Below are 24,453 nucleotides of genomic sequence, written 5' to 3' on the forward strand. Positions count from 1 at the left end.
TGAAATTAAAGGCTCAAATTTTATGAAGGATTTCATCCTAATAGAATTTGAGCAAAAAACAAAATGCAGCTGCTCAAAAAAATCTTTCAATAAAAGATCCCTCTGAATGGTTCACTTATGAAGGGCAAATCAAGCAGTAGCAGTTTCTGTAACTGACAGACCTTGTTGGACAATAAAAAAAGAACACCACAGCATATCTACTGCAAATAAATCAGGCCTCTTTCACATTTCGTATTTTGTGTTTAATTCTTTGTTTCAGCCAAAAAACATAATTATTGTCAGTGTAACCTTCACAAAATTTCATAAGACCTTCAAACCATAACAGCAACCATATAAACAAGTTCAACAATAATTTGAGGTCACTCACAGCTTTCAATAGCCAGGATGGTAATGTTGTGTACAGCATTAGCTTCTCTGTCTAAAGGCTTAGCCGTGCTGATGACTCCTGTTGTTGCCTCAATGTTGAAAAATCGCTCCAAGTCTGTGTTTCTGTCTATTGAATACCTGGGAAAAAAGTTTTAATGAATTTCAAGCTTTGACTTTTAAATGTATTCTATAGATATGACCTGAAGTCACAGCCCCAACAGCAATCATTATTTTCAGTGGCTCTCACAGAACTACTTAATTATGAGCATTTGTCTTTCAGCACAAAACAGCTGAGTCCCACAACTCATTTACAGTCAACATTTGCATCCACTCCCACGTAAACAAATAAAAGAATTTAATGCAATAATAATAGCACTAATGAATTGCATATGTATTATCTTAGGCCTGTTTTACATTAACATGCATTTATGTGATTGGCTTGAAATCCGATAGCACTTGACCCTATTAAATGTGTAATGTAATGTGGAAATATACTCGAGACACACTGTGACGCATTTGCTTTATTCACATGTAACTATGTGAATAATATTATGTTCACTACTGTATGAAAGTTTAGGATCAGTAAGGTTTTTGTTTTTTTTCAACATTGATAATAATAATAATAACAAATGTTTCCTGAAGGATCATGTGACACTGAGTAATGATGCTGAAAATTCAGCTTTGACATCAAAATAGAAAACAATTATTTAAAATTGCAACAGTATTTCATAATATTACCAGCTTTATTGTATTTTTTATCAAATAAATGCAGCGTTGGTAAGCATAAGGGTCAAAAACATGAAATCTCACCAACCCCAAACCTTTAAACAGCAGTGTATGTGACTTTGCAAGCTTTTTGCAAGCCATTTTGCACAGATAACTGTGATCAGATTTCTATCCGTATATATTAGACTGCAAGGGGAGAATGCAATACAGTTAAAGTCTGACTAGATATTATCTTGATACCAAAATTTGGTATTATTTTTTTATTAAGGTTTAAAAACTTTAATTAAAAATGATGTAGTCTTTCTCAAGATTTAATCTTGCCTTCATAAAAACCAGTATCACTGCGGTGTAAAGTCATTCCACGAGGCCATGTCCTACCTAATGGGGCTATTGGTGGAGTCTGGGTCCAGAGCAGAGACGGTCCCTATGATGGTTCCCACTTTAGCAGCTTCAGAGACGACCATTTTGCTGAGCGGAGAGGAGAAGATAGGAGGCTCATCTACATTCTCCACAGTCAGCCTCACCATCGTCGTATCACTGAACGGTCCTTGAGACAAGAACCGTGGGTCTATGTTCCTGTTGGATGCCTCAATTTTCAGAGTGTAGCTCGACTTTGTTTCAAAGTCAAGATTCTGAGGTAAAGAGCACAAAAGGAGGGAGGGAGAGCAGAAGAGAAAGTTTAGAAATAGTTCTGAAATTATAAACAAGGACAGAGAATATGTGGTAAGCATCCAGGCAAGTCATGAACAGGGTTCACATTTGAAATCTAGCTGTGATGTGTGTACGTAAATAATGCATCCAAGAACCCTTGATCCACTCCTTTTAGCTCTCATATTTCATTTAAGTATTGTTATCGATTGACAGGACAGAAAAGAACAGCAGTACATTGATTTTAAGACAGAGATACATGATGCCGAAAATGTCTTGTGGAATACTTTCGCATATAATCATTTATCACTCCTGTCTGCTGTAATATGCAGCACATTGAAAACTACCTTCCGAGCCTCCTTCATATCACTGACAAAACATAACTTCCCTGAGGGTGCAACAAAGCCAAATCCAGCACCTGTGAACGTTTAGCTGTAGTTTTAAAATGAGAAGTCAATTCTATCCTATATAGTTTCCCTGGAAACCACAGTGCAAATATAAAACACTGTACTGTATATACAATATACAGAGTTCAAAATGTAAGTTTTCAAAAAAGATTATCTTTTTTTTTCATGCTCATTGCATATTTTTTAGAGAACGTTTTCTACAAATATTTCAATCTAATTTCTCTGTGTAAATGTCAAGTGGTGTAACCAAGTAAAAGTAATAAAATACTTTCTTTATAGCTTACACTTGAGTGCACACATCTGTTCCAGATATTCCAAAATGCTGTTTTAATTTAACTAAAAATAATATTTTTCAAGATATTAAAAAAAAAATGTTTTTAAATCATTGTGTTTTCTTGGGATTTTAGAGTTTATTCATATTTTACATTTTATTATATATTAATATTTTCAAACAGAACTGATGCATACTAATGCATATTTGTAAAGAAACAATAATAAATGACGCATCATTGACGCATATAAAAATATATACATGCATATATGCTAGAATCAAAACACATTACACTATAATAGTAAAAATGAAACATTATGCAGGGGATAGTTGGAAAATCTATTTGGCTTGAAGTTAAAGCAGCAAACTTAATATAAAACCCCCCTAAATGTACAATACGCCTGAAAGAAATTCCTCCGTATGAATTTTTATATCCATAACATATGATACATAAGCATGGGGGATGGGTGGGAGTGAGGTGGGTCAAAGCAGTTGAGGAGCATGATCGCCTGTGGGAAGAAACTGTTCCCAGGTCCAGTAGTTCAGGAGTGTATATACTCCTGAGGCTTCTCCCAGAAGGAAGAGAGGAAGAAAAAGCTGAAGGTCAAAGTATTGTCCTTCATTCTGTTACCGACTTTCTTTAGACACTGCTTCGGGGGAAATAACATGCTGAGCAGTCTGCACTGTAGGGGCTTCCAGTGAGAGGAAGAGCAGTTTCCAAACACTGTTGATTTCCTGAAGTCAACAATTATCTCTTTTGTCTTGTTGACATTAAGAGATGGTTGTTGACTCCTCAACATTTTTCTAGGTCTCTCATCTCCTCTCTGCATGCTATCTCATCATTGTTGTTGATGAGCCCTGCGATGTCATCTCTAAAGTTGATGATATGGTTGCCGGGGAGGTCTGGTCATGGATCCTGGCTGCCCAAGGTCTGTTTGTCAGGAAATTTGACAAACAGCTGTGATGTTTATTTTTGAAGAAAAAACCTTCTATTCGATATCTGTTATCCAAAAAAAATATATATATATCAATAAATAATGATTTGTAAGATAAGTGTTATTCATGCTGGACAGTTTTGCCTTTAAGCAAAATGTCAGGAGTCAAGTGTAGGTGGGCTGGAGGTCTTGGGTCATGACCAGCCGCTAACAGCACTTCATTACCATGTGTGTGAAAGCGTCAGGATGCTAGCCATTAATATGCTAGCCATTAATGCATGTTACTGTTGAGTTCTTCAGCGTTCTTTCGCCAGACAGGCACAGAGTAAATGACTCTGACAGGAACTCAAAGCGGTCATATATTAGAAATGATCCCAGTGGTTGTTAGCATCTTCTATACGCATAGCCTGAGATTAACCTCTGACTACATCTAAAGATACATGCTTTTTACATCTAGCACATTTTCTTATCGCACCCCCTTTACAGGCATGAAAAATTTATCGCCTTCAATTATTTCCTGTCATAGCAATGGAGCCAAAAGTACATATAAGGTTTAACCTGTCTCTGGCCTACCTTCTGTAGAGTTATGACTCCTTCCTGGGTATCTTTGTCTGGCACGACCCTGAACACCCCAAGGCCGTCGCCCTCTATAATTCTGTAGTCCATCTCAGCATTTGGTCCGATGTCAGAATCCAAGGCTTTTATCTTGGCCACCACCGATGCCACAGGCAGGGATTCAGGCACAGCAAACTGATAGGATTCTGCAAAAGAGGCCCGGCAAACACACACACCCACACGCAGAGGTTATTGATGATTCTATTTCTCTTTTTTCCTTCCTTATCACCCAGCTGTTAGGGCCAGGTCTGAACTAATAATGTATCTCTCTGCTCCGTAGCAGTTAAGACACTCTATAGATATAGCAAGCATGAGGACAGACTAAGCTCCACACACTCCCGGACACATACTGATGCAGATGATGGTATCATGCAGCTAAAAATAGGGACAGAAATAACTATGACAATGATCTAAAAAATCCTCTATTATAAAATAAGATTGTTAATTTCTATTCAAAAGATCATCTACCTAATAATTACACAGCAACTACAGTGAGCGCTTGATCTCTATAATACAAGATCAGCCTGAGCCATTAAAAATCTCAGCTTACTCGCATGCAAATTAAATGGGAAGGCAGCATGTATTAATGATGGATCGGGTCCATATTTGCTTTATAGCCAGTGGAAGAATCATACTCCGTGAAAAACGGGGCGGGTTGTTGTTAACATCCGTCAGCATGACCGTCACCAACGTTGTGCCTGAGAGTCCTCCCATCTGACCAACCATGTCTTTGGCCTGGATTACCAGCAGATATTGGTTCCGTGCTTCTCTATCCATGTTGGGCAGAGCCGTCCTCACAATGCCTGCACAGAAAAAATGTTTAATTGTTTTCCTACACGTAGTGTTAATTAAGTTGTAAGAAACATGGAGGGTTGTTGATGCATGAAATGTACTGTGTAATGATAACATCCTCCTGGCCTGTAAAAGCTGTGAAAAAGCATCTAGATTACAATATGGATCACTTCCCTTCTACATTATAGGGAGATGGAGTGTGCATCAATTAAAATAGGATTACCATTTAGTAAACTAAATAGCAAGGACCTTTTCCAGATTTGTTAGGCCATATCATAATGGATCTTTCATCGATGAGTCAAATTCACTGAAGCCAGTACATGACTGCAAATCAATTTCCTCTCGAAGTCATTGTTGTTTTGGAATTATCATTGCTTGGCACATTCGAGAGTGATTAAATAGTACCTACTTCCCTTTTGCACACAGGAAGCTATGATAAGTCCTATTCAATAAGCACTGCTATTTGCTATATCTGGCTTCATTTTCCTCCACATGTTGTGGTGGCGTCTCTAAAATTAGCCGCATAATTTAAAAAAACAAGGAGAAAAAGTTTAATCCAGGTTTGTAATTTACCCTGTTGATTGAGTCCATATGTGGAAATGACCTCAGTTACAGCTAGAGTGCTGATTACATTAAGGATTTCATTCCCTGTAATCAGGAGGTAATGTGCGCCAGTAACTTCATCACAAGTCCCATCAACTTTTTCTATCTTTAAGTGAGTCAATCAAAACAGCGGTCTCTTGACGTTTGCATGTTTCCATTACAGGAATTGGTGGTTACCACATCATAGCTTTGAAAAGACTTGTCGCTCAAGTGACAGCAGAAAGTGTGTGGTGCTTTTCGTTTTTAGAAATGAATCTGAATTAGATATTGTACACTGAAAGTGAAAAAAGTCGTGACGTATTGTCAAGTATGGTGACCCATACTCGAAATTGGTGCTCTGCGTTTAACCCATCCAAGTGCACACACACAGCAGTGAGTAGTGAACAAATGCACACACACACACACACACACACACACCGTGAACACACACCCGGAGCAGTGGGCAGCCATGCTGCGGCGCCCGGGGAGCAATTGGGGGTTCGGTGCCTTGCTCAAGGGCACCTCAGTCGTGGTATTGAGGGTGGAGAGAGCGCTGGACATTCACTCCCCCCACCTACAATCCCTGCCGGCCAGGGACTCGAACCCGCAACCTTTCGATTACGAGTCCGACTCTCTAACCATTAGGCTAACCATTAGGCTCTAACCACGACTCCCCCCACTGTTTACCTAAAGAGCTTGATTGGAGAGAATGACTCAAAATCTTCCTGCTGGATAAGATTTTAGTGCTTAAATATTTTGCTGCAATGTTTTAACATTTGTAATTTGTGCGTACCTGTTTTTGGTTCCACTGAGAAGTAGGGTTGTCCTTCAAGGATGCTGTACACGACTCTGGCACTGTTTCCATATGTGGGATCATCTGCGTCAGTCGCCTTAACCTCAACTACAGATGTGCCTGGAACAAATTATCCACGCAATTTGGTCAAATGGTACCAGACATGCATTGGCATTGAGCCTCACTTGATTACAGAACTGAAATCTGATGAAACCTATCAAGAAAACATGGACAGGCTCAAGTAAACCAATAAAGAAACATTAGGATGCACATAAGTAGATGTCTATTGTTCTGTTCCAGCAGATTGTTCTTTTTTTCTTTTAAATAAGTCTCTCCAAGGCTGTATTTACGTGATCAAAAATTTGATAAAAACAATAATATGGAAATATTATTACAACTTTAGATAAATATTTTCCATTTTTTATATAGTATATAAAATGAAATGTATTCCTGTGATATGCATTAAAAGAAGCCTCTCTTGCCTCCCTGAACAATCTGACACGCTGTCAGTCACAGAAACGAGGCATCTGCCTCTGATCACTAGCATACATGAAGCTCATTAGAGCATTTTATAAGTAATTACATTTAATAAAAGAGCCACGTAGCCACGAGTGACAACAACTTTCATTTCCATTGTGTGTCAATTTCCCCAGAAATTACGATTATGTTATCTGGAACACATGGGATGGAAACGCTGCTTTATCCGTAAATTATTTTCACGATTGTTTTTCACATTTTTTGGCATAAATTAAAAACGTAACTCAGATAGAAACATATCTTGTGTTGGCTTCTGCAGTATTGTGTATTCTTGTGCCTGTTTTGATTACAGAGTACAGAGCTGGTGTTGCCTCAGTTCTCATTAAGCCATGCATCCTTGCAAAAAGCCCAGAAGGACAAAACAAATCTAATCGGAAACCAAAGACACATTTTAAACAAAATTCTGTATGTGGCCTGCACTTGCTTTTCTTTATCTTATATTGGCTTTCTATTGTTTTATAGCTTTTGTCACAGTGATAGAAACTGGAGAACATACACTATCGTTAAAAAAGTTTTGGGGACAGTAAGATTTTTATTGTTTTGAAAGAAGTCTCTTATGCTCACCAGAGCTTATTTGATATTTGACCAAGAACACAGTAAAACAGTGATATTCTAAAATATAATTACAATTTCAATGAACTGTTTTATATTATAATATATTTTAAAATTTAATGTGCAATGCTGAATTTTCAGTAACCATGACTCAAGACTTCAGTGTCACATTATCCTTCAGAAATAATTTTAATATGCTGATTTAGCATTCAAGAACATTTCTTATTATCAAAATTGAAATCAGTTGTGCTGCTAGAAATTTTGTGGAAAAGTGATACATTAAAGAATATTAACGAATAGAAAAAACAGCAGTTAGTATTTTGTTATTATAATTATTTTTATTTTAAAGTGTTTTAATGCATCATAGCTAAATATAAGTAATAATTTCTTTCAAAAACTTAAAAGGTAGTGTTGATTCTGTACCATTTATTCTTTAGAACTGGAGCATGAAGGGAAGTTTAGCTCTGCTTTACTGGCTTACTGATATTTCCCAGATTTGATTTAAACTTTAAAATGGCTAATGAAAAGTGTCAGGCCTTCATTTGAGCGCAATTTACAGACCACTCCAGACTGCGGTGTTCCTCAGAAATGCAGATTATCCTTAAATGCGTTTGCTTGTAAAAACGTAAAGGAGACATTTGGGGACAGGCCCAGATGTTGTCATATTGGTAACCTAAGCATCTGGAGGCACAGCTGAGTGTATGCAATGCAACACCAATGGCAACACCTCACCGCAGGGACCGAGGCCAAATGAGTGTTACTCTTTATCTGATGGCACGATGTGATTTCATCTCTTATAGGTAACCTTGTACCTCTGCAGAATCATTTCAGACTCTTTAGATTCAATAGGCTGGCACATTTATAGCCAGTTAAGGAAACCGGCATATGGTCAGCCCTTAAATACACATCATAGCGAAACCGCAATGTGTGAAAATGATTGGATGGGAGTATAAGGCATATGTTGTGAATTTCCATTCGGCCTCATGCTGACGTCTGGCTTGAGGGAGAGGTGTCTGGGTCAGGTTGTGGTCCTCACACTTGCAAACAATCTCCTGTTTCTTAATTACCAAATTAAATTAATAATTTTCTCGTTAATCAAATCCATTCATCACCGGTTGACTGCTAATGAATTTAAATGGATCTATAAAGCAGTCATTGAGAACAAGGGTCGCTTGCATTCACAGAGGCTAATGGCTTTGTTCACGCCGGCGGACAGACAGTGGCAGCCAGCATGTTAATTGCTCTTATAAAAAAGCATGTCAATGCTTGCGTGATTGTCAGCTACTACGCTCTGCGTGGTCGAACTGACAAACAAGGGTCTCGTACCGAGGGCATTCATTATGTATATCACTGTTCTTATGTGATCCGCAGAAAACCCCAATATCTAAACAAATACATGACACAATTACCAATAATCATCATGAAATTGAATGTCAAAATATCTCTTATGGATGCACCAATATTTATAACCTGGCTGATATGATAAGATGATATTTGTTTAATCTTTTCATCTGATTACTGATAAATGTTATACTATTTTGTCCATTTACAGTCATTTAAAACTTAAAGAGTAAAAAAAAGTTATTCATTTTGAGATTTGCTAAAGATAAACTTAACAGCTATTGTTATTAAGGTAAGACACCCCAGGTGAATATGGTATTTTTTTTTTTACTAATAGGTATCATCTTCTTCAGCTGATTGATTACATTAAAAACTGCAAAACAATTTTTTGTTTTGCAAGTTTTCTGAAATGGAACGTTTAAAAATGCAAATGAGGCATTATCTAATTAAATATATAGTAATTTGGATACATTTCCAAAACAGAAATCTCAACATTTGATAAAGCCAAAAATCTAGCTTTTTTTTTTTTTGACATATTAGAGTCAGGATTTTGGATATCTCTTTTTATCACTCCATAAATCAGAAAAATTTTCTGTCAGCAGCCAGAAAAAAAGGAATAAAGCAATAAAATGTTGTATAAAACCAGGCAATATGATATATGAACAACCCCCTCATTCAAAATCTTCAGAATACAGATAGGAATAAACCTGTAAAGTTTGGTGTTTGTAAGTGCTACTTGTCAGAGAGTCAACACAGTCGTACTCCACCAACGACACTCACCAGATCCCAATCCCCTCATTTCTCATCACCGCCACCTGTCAGCACTAATCATCAGCACTATATCCCTGCGCTCCTTCCATTCACTCACTGTCTGGTCTCAAACTTTCCATGTTGACTAACCTGACCCACTTACCTTTTGTCTACTTACCAGTTGCTCCAGTGTTCCTATCCCTGTTCTCCGCCGCTCCAGTTCTCCGCTGTCTCCACGCTCCACTGTTACCTCCGGATCCCCTGAAAAAGGAAAAAGGAAAAACGACGTTCACACTCAGATAAGCCCCTAGAGACATTCCCATTCCCCGCCTATTTACCTGGACATTCTGCTCATCTCATTCCCCTCTGCTACTACTCAATAAACCTGTTGATTGTATTGCACTTACCTCTGTGTCCTGTGCCTATCTGCTGACAGAAAACCAGACCAGAACCGACGACCAGAGATGGAGTTCCCGAACTCCACCGCTGCAGATCCCCTCGAAGAGCAGGTCAGTGCTCTTCGAATAGCTCTCTCTCCGGTCACACACCCTCAGTCTGCCTCTGCCAGTCCCATGGCCATCCCTGCAAATTATTCGGGTGAGGCGGTTGAATGTAGCAGTTTTTTACTCCAAGTTACACTCTACATAGAGATGCAATCCCATAAATTTTCCAGCGAACGGGCTAAAGTTGCCTTCCTGATCTCCCTGCAAACCGGACGGGCATTGCTCTGGGTACGAGCCATCTAGAACTCACAGATCACTATAATGAACTCTTTCGATGCTTTCTCTTCCCACTTCAAGGAGGTCTTTGGCCTATCCACCGGCTCGCTCTCCAGACCGTCCTTGTGAGTCCCATCCGGTGGGCCCTGGATGAACAGATCTGCATCACCTCCATCACCGAACCCGCTCCGCTGGGAAGCCCAGAGGGCAAAACCTACATGCCCTCCTCCTTGAGGACTTCCCTTCTGGGCTCCCTGCATGTTTCCCCGGGCTCTGGACACCCAGGCAGCCAGCGTACTCTCTCGCTCCTCCAAGCTCGGTACTGGTGGCCCAGAAAGGCCTGGGATGTCTCCCAGTACGTTCGTGGATGCTCAGTCTGTGCCATCTCCAAGACTCCACATCACTTCCCCAACGGAAAAATAGTCCCATTACCCATTCCACGTCGCCCCTGGTCCCACGTCGGAGTCGACTTCGTCACAGATCTCCCCAAGTCAGAATGTTATACCTGCATACTCGTTGCAGTTGACAGATTCTCCAAAGCCTGCAAGTTAATTCCCCTCAGGGGTTAACCCACAACCCTCGAAACAGCAGAGGCCCTCTTCCATAATCTCTTCCGCACCTTCGGCATCCCGGAAGATGTTGTCTCCGACCGTGGGCCACAGTTTGTCTCCCGTGTCTGGAAGGCATTCTTCAAACTCCTCAATGTCACCGTCAGTCTCTCCTCAGGGTATCACCCCCAGACTAACGGCCTGACTGAGCGAAAGATTCAGGAGATTGGGAGATATCTCCAGGCCTACTGTCATGACAACCAGCACAGCTGGAACCACTTCCTCCTGTGGGCCGAGTATGCACAAAATTCCCTTAAGCAAACCACCACCGGCTTCACCCCTTTCCAGTGCATACTCTGCTACCAACCCCCTCTGTTTCCCTGGACAGAAGAGCCCTCCGACGTTCCAGCTGTTGACCGCTGGTTCCGAACGAGAGAATTTGGGACTCAGCTCATGTCTAACTCCAGCAGGCAGTGCGGAGACACAAGACCTATGCAGATGCCCGTCGGTCTGCCACCCCCGTCTGTCATCCTGGAGATAAGGTCTGGCTCTCCACCTGGGATCTGTGTGTCCGCCTGCCCTGCCTGAAGCTAAGTCCCCGCTATATCGGTCCCTTTTCCATCAAGAGGCAGATAAATGAGGTCACCTTCCGTCAACAACTCCCTGCACGGTATCGTATCCATCCAGCATTCCATGTCTCACTCCTCAAGTCTGTCTCTCCCTCTGTCACAGAACCCGACGAGCCTGCAGTACCTCCTCCTCCCGAGATTATCGCGGAGCCACTAGTCTACAGCATGCGGGACATCTTGGACTCTCGGCGACGGGGTGGTTGCCTGGAATATCTTATTGACTAGGAGGGATACGGGCCGGAGGAAAGATCCTGGGTGGCCCGGGACGATGTGCTGGATCCCTCTCTCCTGGCCGAGTTTCACCAGAACCACCCTGACCGTCCCGCACCCAGAGGCCGTGGCTGACCCCGTCACCATAATAGGGCATCAGGAGCCGCCCCTGGAGGAGGGGGTACTGTCAGAGAGTCAACACAGTGACCACAGTCTCCACCAACGACACTCACCAGATCCCAATCCCCTGATTTCTGATCACCGCCACCTGTCAGCACTAATCAGCAGCACTATATCCCTGCACTACTCCCGTTCACTCACAGTCTGGTCTCAAACTTTCCATGTTGACTAACCTGACCCACTTACTTTTTGTCTACTTACCAGTTGCTCCAGTGTTCCTATCCCTGTTCTCCACCCCCTCCAGTTCTCCACCGTCTCCACGCTCCACTGTTACCTCCGGAAGCCCCTAGAGACATTCCCATTCCCCGCCTGCTTACCTGGACATTCTGCTCATCTCATTCCCCTCTGTTACTACTCCATAAACCTGTTGATTGTATTGCGCTTACCTCTGTGTCCTGTGTCTGCTAACACTACTAAAGTGGATATTTCTGGCTCAGTGTATGCAAAAAAAACAACTTAAATACGTATTGTAATTAAAATCCGCAGGTGTAAATAGACAAAGTGTAATCAAATAAACACTTAAAAGTGTATTTTGAATGTTTTCTTCCCTCTACTAAGAAACAACACATTATGACAAGCCAAAATGTCAAAAGTGACCAGTGAATAAAAAAAAAAAGAAAAGTTTTTGCCTGTAGTGTCTTGCCTTAAGTTTATTAGTGTTTTTCAACATTAATTTACTATGTTTAGAATGCCTTTGCCATCATTTAAAGCAAATGAGCATGCACAATTGAATGTCCAAAATCAACCAATACTAATAAATAATACAAAAAATCTGCAGATATATTATAAATTCCTAACATCCCTCTTTGATGAATTGTTTTGTATAAACAAATCAAAGTCACTTACCAACAGGAGACATTTCGGGTACTTGAGCATTGTAAGGGCCATCCAGGAACTTGGGCTCATTGTCATTGATATCCTGCACTTTGATAACAAATTCTGACTCTGGTTCTACTGGCAGGTTGGTGGCCCGGTCTCTGGCCTGAGCTCGCAGCGTGTAGTAGGCCTGTTCCTCTCGGTCCAGGCGCTTCGTGGCATGTATATCGCCTGTGTTCTCATCGATGGTGAAAATAGATGTTGCACCTTCGCCATTGAGCACGTATTTTACTTTGCCATCACCTTTGTCCACATCGGAATGAAGCTACAGGGAAAGAAGAAATGAGAAAACCGTCATTCATATCCATTATAATTGTAACAGTTGTCTAATTAGCATAGTAATGAATAATGCCAGTAATTGTGTTTATTCATGAGAAAGTACTTTTGCAGTGTTTTAAATAATAAATGGGGATAAACCATCTCCAGCAGATTTGTGCAAGTCAACAAAAGGGAATGGACTGAATAAATGTCAAAATTCACAAGTTATTCTTCCTCACACATCTCAGAACACACGGATGGATTAAAAAAAATCCATCTTTCATTTTTATACAGAATATGGCTTGAGGTGCTGTTGCTGTGAGTTACTTTTCTGACTAAAAAAGACAAAGAAAAAAAAAAAACATGAACGTCAGTGGGAAAATCTCAGAAATCTCACGGTCAGTCGCTCTTTCCTGAATGTTTAGTCAGATTTGCAGGGTATATAGTTGTTTTGTGAGAAGCCTAACAATTATACATGGTTTTATATTAACCATTGTGCTAAAATAGTGCCAAAAATGCACATTTGTAATAAACCATAAAACTGGCCAATTTAGTTCACAGTCCAGAAATCCTCATCATGAGCCCTTTTCTCATGCCGTTACCATTTTATGGCAACTGACTTGGTATTTCCGTCACTAGCAGTGAGTGATTTTATTTACTTGTTTATTTCTTGAAAGACTTTATTTCTCTCTCTGGGGGATTATAAGCCAAGTCCTTAGCGCCTTTTCCTCCCTTTGCTTTTCTTTCCTTTATATAAATCTAACATTTTTTGTCTTCAAATCCACATTTCTCAGGAGCCTGTCTTTCACTGTGGAACAATACTTTCATGTACAGGATCTAGCCTGTATGAAAAGACAACTTGTTTGCTTAATTTAAGCAGTCCTGTCATATCATAAGTCTTTATGATGCTGTTTTTCACAAACAGACTCACAATGATTGGCTGGTGCGTCATATCTGTATTATTTTCACGGGACAAAGTGAACCCACGACTGAATTTGATAAGATGCCAAGCAGTGTCCTGTGGTGTGACATGCTATAATTCATCTAAAACCATTTTAAACAGCATTATTCTAATGATTTTATATTACGCATGCAGTTTATGACCACATTCTCTATACGGAATTGTATTTTTAATTCATTTGTCACACCACAGGACTGCAAAAAGGGAAAAAATAGCTTCCATTTAGTCACATCTGGTTTAGGTTGCTGTTTACTTGCCAATAAAACAGCGTTGCTCCACATATGATGTCAGTTAATCAAAAATTACAATGGTTTCAGTGCAGGAACCGAGTGTGCTAATGACATTTGAGGCTAATTAATCAAAGTAAATGTGTGTTTGGATGTCAGTGCTGGCAATTCTCCAAGGCCAACTCCGGTCTGATGACTGTTGTGTGGCTCGGCACTGCATTTATTTTTTCAAATGTTTGTTCTGACCATAATTCACCGTGATGAAGACTGCAGATCATTAGATTCTGTTTGCTCAGCTATACCGCTCCGGCTCGCAAACTCATCTAAAATGATTACGATAAATGTATATATATCTTTTCATCTGAATAAAGAAGTCAAACGTATTACTATCTTATTACCATTCTCAAAAGTTCAAAAAGTTGTCATATTAACAACATTTATAATGTTACAAAAGATGCCATTTTAAACCAGTGTAATTAATTTGAGTTTTCCATTCATTAATGAATCCTGCAAAAAAAAAAAAAATTTAAATTGTGTTTCCTTCACAATAATAAGCATCACATCATTAAGAATAAAAAAAAAAATATTAATCTTGAGCACCTGAGTAATGAATTCTGAAAATGCAGTTTTGCTATCACAGGAATAAAATACATTTAAAAAATTACAAATATAGAGAACAATTTTTTTAAATAGTAATTAATATTACTGTTTTACTATATTTTTAGTCACATAACTACACCTTTTGTGAGCATAAGAGCATAAGAAAATAAAAAGGAGCAGTGTATTGTACTCCTACAAGTTCACAAAATTGACTTTCAAACACGTGTAAACTTTGAAATTCTGGAAGATCTGAGCAAAAAATACAAACCCGATTCCAAAAAAGTTGGGACACTGTACAAATTACGAATAAAAAAGGAATGCAATAATTTACAAATCTCATAAACTTATATTTTATTCACAATAGAATATAGATAACATATCAAATGTTGAAAGTGAGACATTTTGAAATGTCATGCCAAATATTGGCTCATTTTGGATTTCATGAGAGCTACACATTCCAAAAAAGTTGGGACAGGTAGCAATAAGAGGACGGAAAAGTTAAATGTACATATAAGGAACAGCTGGAGGACCAATTTGCAACTTATTAGGTCAATTGGCAACATGATTGGGTATAAAAAGAGCCTCTCAGAGTCGCAGTGTCTCTCAGAAGTCAAGATGGCAAGAGGATCACCAATTCCCCCAATGCTGCGGCGAAAAATAGTGGAGCAATATCAGAAAGGAGTTTCTCCGAGAAAAATAGCAAAGAGTTTGAAGTTATCATCATCTACAGTGCATAATATCATCCAAAGATTCAGAGAATCTGGAACAATCTCTGTGCACAAGGGTCAAGGCCGGAAAACCATACTGGATGCCCGTGATCTTCAGGCCCTTAGACGGCACTGCATCACATACAGGAATGCTACTGTAATGGAAATCACAACATGGGCTCAGGAATACTTCCAGAAAACATTGTCGGTGAACACAATCCACCGTGCCATTTGCCGTTGTCGGCTAAAACTCTATAGGTCAAAAAAGAAGCCATATCTAAACATGATCCAGAAGCGCAGGCGTTTTCTCTGGGCCAAGGCTTATTTAAAATGGACTGTGGCAAAGTGGAAAACTGTTCTGTGGTCAGACGAATCAAAATTTGAAGTTCTTTTTGGAAAATTGGGACGCCATGTCATCCAGACTAAAGAGGACAAGGATAACCCAAGTTGTTATCAGCGCTCAGTTCAGAAGCCTGCATCTCTGATGGTATGGGGTTGCATGAGTGCATGTGGCATGGACAGCTTACACATCTGGAAAGGCACCATCAATGCTGAAAGGTATATCCAAGTTCTAGAACAACATATGCTCCCATCCAGACGTTGTCTCTTTCAGGGAAGACCTTGCATTTTCCAACATGACAATGCCAGACCACATACTGCATCAATTACAACATCATGGCTGCGTAGAAGGACGATCCAGGTACTGAAATGGCCTGCCTGCAGTCCAGATCTTTCACCCATAGAAAACATTTGGCGCATCATAAAGAGGAAGATGCGACAAAGAAGACCTAAGACAGTTGAGCAACTAGAAGCCTGTATTAGACAAGAATGGGACAACATTCCTATTCCTAAACTTGAGCAATGTGTCTCCTCAGTCCCCAGACGTTTGCAGACTGTTATAAAAAGAAGAGGGGATGCCACACAGTGGTAAACATGGCCTTGTCCCAACTTTTTTTAGATGTGTTGATGCCATGAAATTTAAAATAAACGTATTTTTCCCTTAAAATGATAAATTGTCTCAGTTTAAACATTTGATATGTCATCTATGTTGTATTCTGAATAAAATATTGAAATTTGAAACTTCCACATCATTGCATTCTGTTTTTATTCACAATTTGTGCAGTGTCCCAACTTTTTTGGAATCGGATTTGTATAAAGAAATATAATAATAATTGAAGACCCATTCTGCACTACACAGATTTTTGTCTAATCAAATCTCTCTATTATGAGATTTTCACTCACCCTAACACTAAATGCAACCAACTACCAAGAAGCAAATCGTGATTCATTTCTATGTCGTTACAAAAATACAATTGGTTATTTAAAATAATAATAATAAGTTGTTTCAATAGGAAATACTGCAACACAGGAAAGAAAACAAGATTATAATTCAAAATGACATATTATCCATGTTCTCTGACAGCTCTCTGAGCACAGCTCATTGTATATTTGTGTGCATGTGAATGAGAGGAAAACATGCGAATCATTCTCCTATGCAGGAATGCAACTCTGACGTTGTCTCTAGACTTAGTTGTCTATCTTTTGGCCTTTGGCTCTTTTCAGAGAAAGAGAAAGAGATGAAAAAGAAATAAGAAATGGAGAGAAGGAGAGACGAAAAGGTGCACGTTAATGGGCTGCTGAGAACGAGAACAACTGGCTAAAATAGGAGCGAGAGGTAGGAGGAACCGAGCCTGAGGAAGAAACTACTGGAGGAAGCCAGTTAGGACCGTGAAGTCTTGGGATGAACGCTCACCTTTTCTCTCTCAGCCTTTAGTTAGACTTGCCGGCAATCTTGCCGCCCCTAACGAACTGGCTGAGTCATGCTATGTCTGAGTGTGTAAATCAGCAATGTGGGTTGCTGTTGACGGGGATGATAGCACAACGTAACATTTCCTTCATCTGGACCGGCACCAGTCTCACGCTGCCAACGCATTCCACCACAATAAAAAAGATAAATGAAGACTGTCATTACAACCCTGTCATCTGTCTCTGGTAAACCAGCGAGCCCAATTACGTTGTGAGATTACAAACGCTGCCTGTTTTACACACAGCTAATTTATGTTCATCTGTCTCCTTCTTGGATCCTGCAGGGGTGCCCTTAATATGACGCTCTGTCTCTTATCCACTCTCACTCCCTCCAAATACGGAAAGATTATGGATGTGGCAAATGTGGAAGCGTCTTGCCTGCCAGGGCACATCAATTACTTTCCTCACAATCCCACCTAATGAGTAACTTTCAAACTGAAACGAACTTTGTAATAAATAACACAATTGATATGAGTGCCGTTGCTTGAGTGATCGGCACTGGCAAGGCGTTCTCTCTGATTTAGTGTAATTTCTCCATAGCGATTCAGAAGCTGTGACTAAAATTGCACAGCAAGATATATTACAGATGGTGCCTCCCTTAATTAACTACATCTACTCAATTAAAGCAATGAACATGCCTCTTGTCTGTAAATTAAGCACTGCAAAATAAGCTGCATCATATAGCTGTGCAGATATTACTAGTTTTATAAAATTTCAAATATATACAAATAATAATACAAAATATTAAGCTGCAACATTTAATTTCACACTGATAATAAATGTTTATTAAGCACCAAATCATCATGTCCGAATGATTTCTAAAGGGTCATGTAACACTGAAGACTGGAGTAATGATGCTGAAAATGCATAACAGGAATAAAATATATTTTGTAATACAATAAAATGGAAACACTGTTTAGAAAATTCTAATAATATTTCAATATTTTTACTGTATTTTTGATTAAATAAATACAGACTTCTTTTTTTTATTTAAAAATCTTATCAACCTTAAACTTTTCAGTGGTATTATATACTGTAACGCCACGTCAGCAGAGGGAGCCCGAGTACTGACTGGTACCACTCCCTCTGCTGCTTCTGTGATCACTTCCTGTTTGGCAGCCGTTTAAGCATGGCCAGGCCAAACAGACCTTGCGAAGTATTGCCAGTTTCACTGCCTTACCGAGGGTTTCCATTGTCTTATTTTGTTTGCTACGTGTATGATTTATCGGCTGTTTCTCTGGATTTTTGCCTTGTGGATTACCCTCTTGTTTGTTTGCTGATTGGACTGAATACTGTGATTTCGACTTCTTTGCCTGTGACCACGACTCTGATTTTTGCCTCACGATTTGGATTATTGAATTGTTGCTCATTAAACTTCTGCAAATGGATTCTAACACAGCCTCAGCTTCACCCTCATTACAGAATACTTCGCCTTCTATGAATCCAGCGGAAGTTTCCCAGCTTCAAGCGGCTTTTGCTTATCAAAGTGAAGTGCTCAAGGGTTACCGAGAACAGCTCAACAAGCTTCAGTCTGCAAATGAGCATCTGACCCATTACATTTGATCGCTTCCTCCTCCCACACCACAGACGGTAAGACTGGCTATGCCAGAAAAATTTCATGGCTTAGCTGAGCAATGCCGGGGCTTTATTCGTCAAGTGGAGATTTTTTTTTTGATAACCAGGAAGAACAGTTTTACTCAGATGAAAAGAAATGTGCTTTCCTAATGTCACTGCTTTCTGGTAAAGCGATCGATTGGGCTTCAGCGGTCTGGGAGACCGATCGTTTGTTTCGTACCTCTTTTGAGTATTTTGTTGAACAGTTACATGATGTGTTTGAATATCCCGCTGGGGGCAAGGATATATCTACACAATTGCTTCATATGTCTCAAGGTAACCGCACCGCTGCAGATTACGCTATCGACTTTAGAACGCTCGCTGCTCAAAGTGGATGGAATGACATCTCATTAAAGGCTGTATTTCGACAAAGTTTGAACCTCGACCTACAAACTGAACTGGCTTGCAAGGGTGAAAACTGTTCATTTACTGAATATATAACTCTCGCTATTAAGATCGATAACCTTATGAGGAATGCTCCCAAGAGAGAAATTGTCCAGCAATCACAGGTCAGCGCTCCAGTCACACACCAGCTCTGCCATGTTCCTCAAATGCCTAGCCAGGAGCCCATGCAACTGGGGTTCTCCAGACGCAGAGACTAAGAGGAGAGAACTCGACGACGCCAACTCAATCTGTGCTACTACTGTGGTGAAACAGGCCACCACAGCATAGCATGTCCACACAAAGCCCGGAGAAACACCAAGATTACTACCCGGGTGAGTGTTGAACAATTTTCTTTCCTCCCTACCAAATCATTGACTTTTCCTGTTTGGATATCTACTGAAAGTACTTTCATTGATTTAACAGCACTGATTGATTCTGGAGCTGCCCTGAACCTCATCCACAAGGATATCGTTAGCCAATTCAACATTCTCACTCAACCCTGTGTTCCATCCATCAAGATCACTGCTGTTAACAACACCCTCATAGGAGATGGCATCAACCACCAAACCCAACCACTTCAACTATTTGTTGGACTATTCCATCAAGAGACCATCTCATTCTACGTTATTTACTCCCCCAGACATTAAATTATCCTTGACTATCCCTGGTTGTCTGTTCGTGACCCAGTTCTGTCCTGGCATCATGGTGAACTAACCCATTGGTCTAGATTCTGCCAAACCCATTGCATGCAAACAGCCATCATCAAGCCCTGTTTGATGACAAGCATTGAAAACCCTAACACTACTTAAACCACTAAGATACCTTCCTGTTATGATGAATTTAGTGAAGTTTTTAGTAAAACTAAGGCCACACAGTTACCACCTCATCGACCATGGGACTGTGCTATTGACTTGTTACCCAATGCCATACCTCCTAAAAGCAAAGTCTACCCTCTGTCACGCAACGAGACTCAAGCCATGGAAGACTACATAGAAGAAGCCATGAACTCTGGATTTATTCGTTCCTCCACTTCACCAGCTGCCGCAGGATTTTTCTTTGTGGAAAATAAAGATGGAGGTTTACGGCCGTGCATAGATTACAGATATTTAAATAATGTGGCTGTCAAGTTCCGCTACCCCCTTCCATTGGTTCATTCAGCACTGGAACAACTACGTGAGGCCAGGATCTATACTAAGCTTGACCTCAGAAGTGCATACAACCTGATCAGAATTCGTGAGGGTGATGAATGGAAGACTGCCTTTCTCACCACTAGGGGGCACTATGAGTACCTGGTCATGCCGTATGGACTTGCTAATGCCCCAGACGTCTTCCAGTCTTTCATCAATGAAATCTTCCGAGATATACTGAACCAGTGTGTAGTGGCATACATTGATGACATCTTAATTTACTCCAAGTCTGAACCTGAACATATCCAACATGTCAAGACAGTACTTTCCCGCCTGCTGAATAACCAGCTATATATCAAGGCCGAGAAGTGCGAGTTTAATGTCAAACAAACATCCTTCCTTGGGTACAACATCAGTCATCAAGGTGTCGAAATGGATGACTCTAAGGTCAAAGCAGTCACAGACTGGCCTCAACCCACTAGAGTAAAAGAACTTCAGAGATTTCTCGGCTTTGCAAACTTCTACAGACGCTTCATTCGTAACTACAGTCTGATAGCATCCCCACTAACATCACTGTTAAAAGGCAAACCATCAAAACTCAGATGGACTGAAGAAGCTACCCAAGCCTTCATAAAACTCAAGAACAGTTTTACCACAGCCCCAATTCTCAAGCATCCTGATCCCAACCTTCCCTTCATATTAGAAGTAGATGCGTCTGATTGCGGGATTGGAGCCGTTCTTTCACAGCGTCATGGTCAACCAGGTAAACTCTACCCTTGCGCATTCTTCTCCAGAAAATTGACTTCTGCTGAGTGCAACTATGATGTAGGCAATAAAGAACTTTTATCTATGAAGGCAGCGATAGAAGAATTGAGGCATTGGCTTGAGGGAGCAGTCCATCCGTTCCAAGTTATCACCGACCATAAAAATCTAGAATACATCAAGAGTGCCAAACGCTTGAATCAATGTCAAACCCGTTGGTCGTTATTCTTCACCCGTTTCCAGTTTACCGTCACCTACAGACCTGGCAGCAAGAACAGTAAGGCTGATGCTCTGTCCAGATGTCACGATCGCACAACAGACAATGTCACACCTGAATCTATTCTTCCACCATCTGTTATCATTGCTCCAGTAACCTGGGACATTATGGAAGAGATCCAACGAACCCATCAGCAAGAACCACCACCAGACAACTGTCCCCCAAATAAACACTTTGTGCCTCAAGGCTTACGTCTCCGAGTCATGCAATGGGTTCACACATCTCTGAGCTCAGGACATCCTGGAATTTCACGCACTCTCCGTCTATTACAGAATTCCTTCTGGTGGCCATCGATGACCAAGGATGTGGTAACCTATGTCATTACTATGTCTGTAACGCCACGCCAGCAGAGGGAGCCCTCGCCCGAGTACTGACTGGTACCACTCCCTCTGCTGCTTCTGTGATCACTTCCTGTTTGGCAGCCATTTAAGCATGGCCAGGCCAAACAGACCTTGCGAAGTATTACCAGTTTCACTGCCTTACCGAGCGTTACCATTGTCTTATTTTGTTTGCTACGGGTATGATTTATCGCCTGTTTCTCTGGAATTTTGCCTTGTGGATTACCCTCTTGTTTGTTTGCCGATTGGACTGAATACTGTGATTTCGACTTCTTTGCCTGTGACCACGAATCTAATTTTTGCCTCACGATTTGGATTATTGAATTGTTCCTCATTAAACTTCTGCAAATGGTACAAATAACACAGCCTCAGCTTCACCCTCATTACATATACAAGCAGTATGAACTGTATGGAGACTAATGCACATTTACTATGTTTTACCATACTCATTGCCATGGTGTAGACTCATTTAAAAAAAAAAACTGATTAAGGAAATATACTGTATTTTGCAAACATAGCTTTTAACTTTATTTAGGCTACCAGTTGTCACAAAACAGCAATGCTTACTTAGGCCTATCATAAGAAATAACAGAACTTTTTCCTAGCCTCTCTCTCTCTCTCTCTCTCTCTCTCTATATATATATATATATATATATCTCATTTGTCTACCTTCTCTTTATAAAATGCCACAGTTAGATATATGCAAGACCTGTGGTAAATTATCATAAAATAACTCTGAATGGCAACAGTAGGCCTACTTCATGTTCATGTTTCTAGTTGTATTAGCTTCAAGTACTGGATCAAACAACCTTCATACTTTCTGTCATTTCCTGGAGGAGAGGGTAACCTATTTTTGCAGTGATAGCATGATTAGCTTTGCTCTTTGAGGATGACTGTGCTCTGTTGCAGGCTGATGAACAGGGGAAACTCCCACCACATCAAGGTTAGCACAGTGACTCAGCATCTGGTTTGGAAAACTCATAGAATCATCTATGAGTTTTCCACATGGCTGTTGGTTAGCATTATTGCAATTAGCTTTTGTGCTTCATTAGCATCACCATTCTAAAGCTAAGGGATTTAGGCCTAACTGATAGGAAGCATTAAAATGTCATTATCTATTTTGTATCATAAAATTGTTGGGGGAACGATTAAGAATACATTTTTAGTTTTTAATATCTGATGCCAGTCTGGCTTTATTTCCATGTTGTCTATGAATGAAAAAAGATCATACTGAAAATTGTCTTCAACATGAGTACCACCATGAGTGCTAGGCAAAGCTGTAGCTAGGTAATATCTCAGGAAGGGAAGATGCCACTCCACTGTTTTATTCATATCTTTGTCACCTTGGATTTAGCCCTAAAACTTTAAGTTCCAAAACAGCACTTGCATTTGTCTGCCATAAATGCATTGCAAGACACGCAAAGGATGTCAGCTGTTATCTTGAGACGATCAGAGATGGGAGGAGTTTTAAACTATAATTAGCATGAACAGGAATGTGCAAATTATGCATTAACAGGACTCCATACTGCAACTAAATGGTTACAAGTTTTCTGGAACAGGAGAAACATTGTGCCTTGAATGAACAAATTGGAAGGTTGTTCAATACATAAATCACCAATATTTGTCTACTTAACACTAACTATAACCATGGTATTTTGGAAAAAAAATTGGCATATTCATAATTAATGTTGTTATATTATTGAGACAGTCTTGTATATTGTATTAAATATATAACAGAAGTAAGGGAATATAATTGCAGTATTTAGTTATTAAATAGGTTTTTTGTTTGTTTTTTGTTTTTTACATTTCTTACGGATGTTACTGTTGCTATATACAGCGGGTAAAATAAGTATTGAACACGTCACCATTTTTCCCAGTAAATATGTTTCTAAAAGAGCTGTTGATATTATATTTTCACCAGATGTCGGTAACAACCAAAGGAATCCATACATACAAATAAAACAAAATAAACAAGTTCAGAAATTAAGTTATGTGTAATAAAATGGAATGACACAGAGAAAAAAGGATTGAACTACTGAAATTGATTTAATACTTTGTACAAAAGCCCTTGTTGGTAATGACAGCTTCAAGACGCCTCCTGTATGGAGAAACCAGTCGCATGCATTGCTCAGGTGTGATTTTGGCTCTTTCGTCCACAGAGTCTTCAAATCTTGAAGGTCGTGTAGGTCTCTTCTATGAACTCTGATCTTTAGTTCTTATTTTCTATTGGATTCAAGTCAGGTGATTGGCTGGGCCATTTTAACAAATTTATTTTCTTTCTCTGAAACCAATTGGGAGTTCCCTTGGCTGTGTTTGGGATCATTGTCTTGCTGAAATGTTTCCCTTGTTTCATCTTCACCATCCTGGTACTGTAGGTGTTGGGACTGAACCAGCTAATATTAATTTCCACTGACGAGGGGCAGGATTGCTTTCTAAATACTGATATATTTCAGCTGGTGTGTTGGCTTTCCATGCCTTTTTGCACCTCCCTTTCTTCATGTGTTCAATATTTTTTTCCCTGTGTCATTCCATTTTATTACACAACTTAATTTCTGAACTTATTTGCTTTGTTTACTCTGTATACATGGATTACTCAGGTTGTTATGGACATCTGGTGAAAATTTCAAGTCAACAGCACCTTTAGAAATATATTTACTGAGAAAAATGGTGACGTGTTTAATACTTATTTTACCCACTGTGTATTATTCTACAATATATAATTAAATTTACCTTATCTGCACTCCAAATTAAAAACCTTAAGTGTTTCACTGTCAAATGTGTATTTTTGACTAATGCAATATTAATAGCATCTGCACTTATGTTTGAAATAAAATATTAACATTGTGAGCATAATTTGTTTTTGTCTCTACCCCTACCCTACAAAATCAGGTGCAAATGATAGTCTGCATCAATCA

General features: G+C 39.8%; 1 protein-coding gene across 1 annotated transcript in view; it reads right to left on the reverse strand.

The window, feature by feature from the left end:
- The window catches only part of LOC306881471 (cadherin-7-like), a 63,657-nt gene that overhangs the window by 25,056 nt on the left and 14,148 nt on the right, over positions 1 to 24,453 (reverse strand). Inside the window, exons 3-8 of the mRNA XM_079435589.1 lie at positions 12,448 to 12,742; positions 6,136 to 6,255; positions 4,604 to 4,771; positions 3,927 to 4,114; positions 1,471 to 1,724; positions 368 to 504 (exon numbers count right to left, since the gene is read on the reverse strand). Coding sequence (XP_079291715.1) covers positions 368 to 504; positions 1,471 to 1,724; positions 3,927 to 4,114; positions 4,604 to 4,771; positions 6,136 to 6,255; positions 12,448 to 12,742 — 1,162 coding nt within the window. The remainder of the gene's footprint in view (positions 1 to 367; positions 505 to 1,470; positions 1,725 to 3,926; positions 4,115 to 4,603; positions 4,772 to 6,135; positions 6,256 to 12,447; positions 12,743 to 24,453) is intronic.

The sequence above is a fragment of the Barbus barbus genome (assembly GCF_936440315.1).
Source record: "Barbus barbus genome assembly, chromosome: 15".
Lineage (NCBI taxonomy): Eukaryota > Metazoa > Chordata > Actinopteri > Cypriniformes > Cyprinidae > Barbus > Barbus barbus.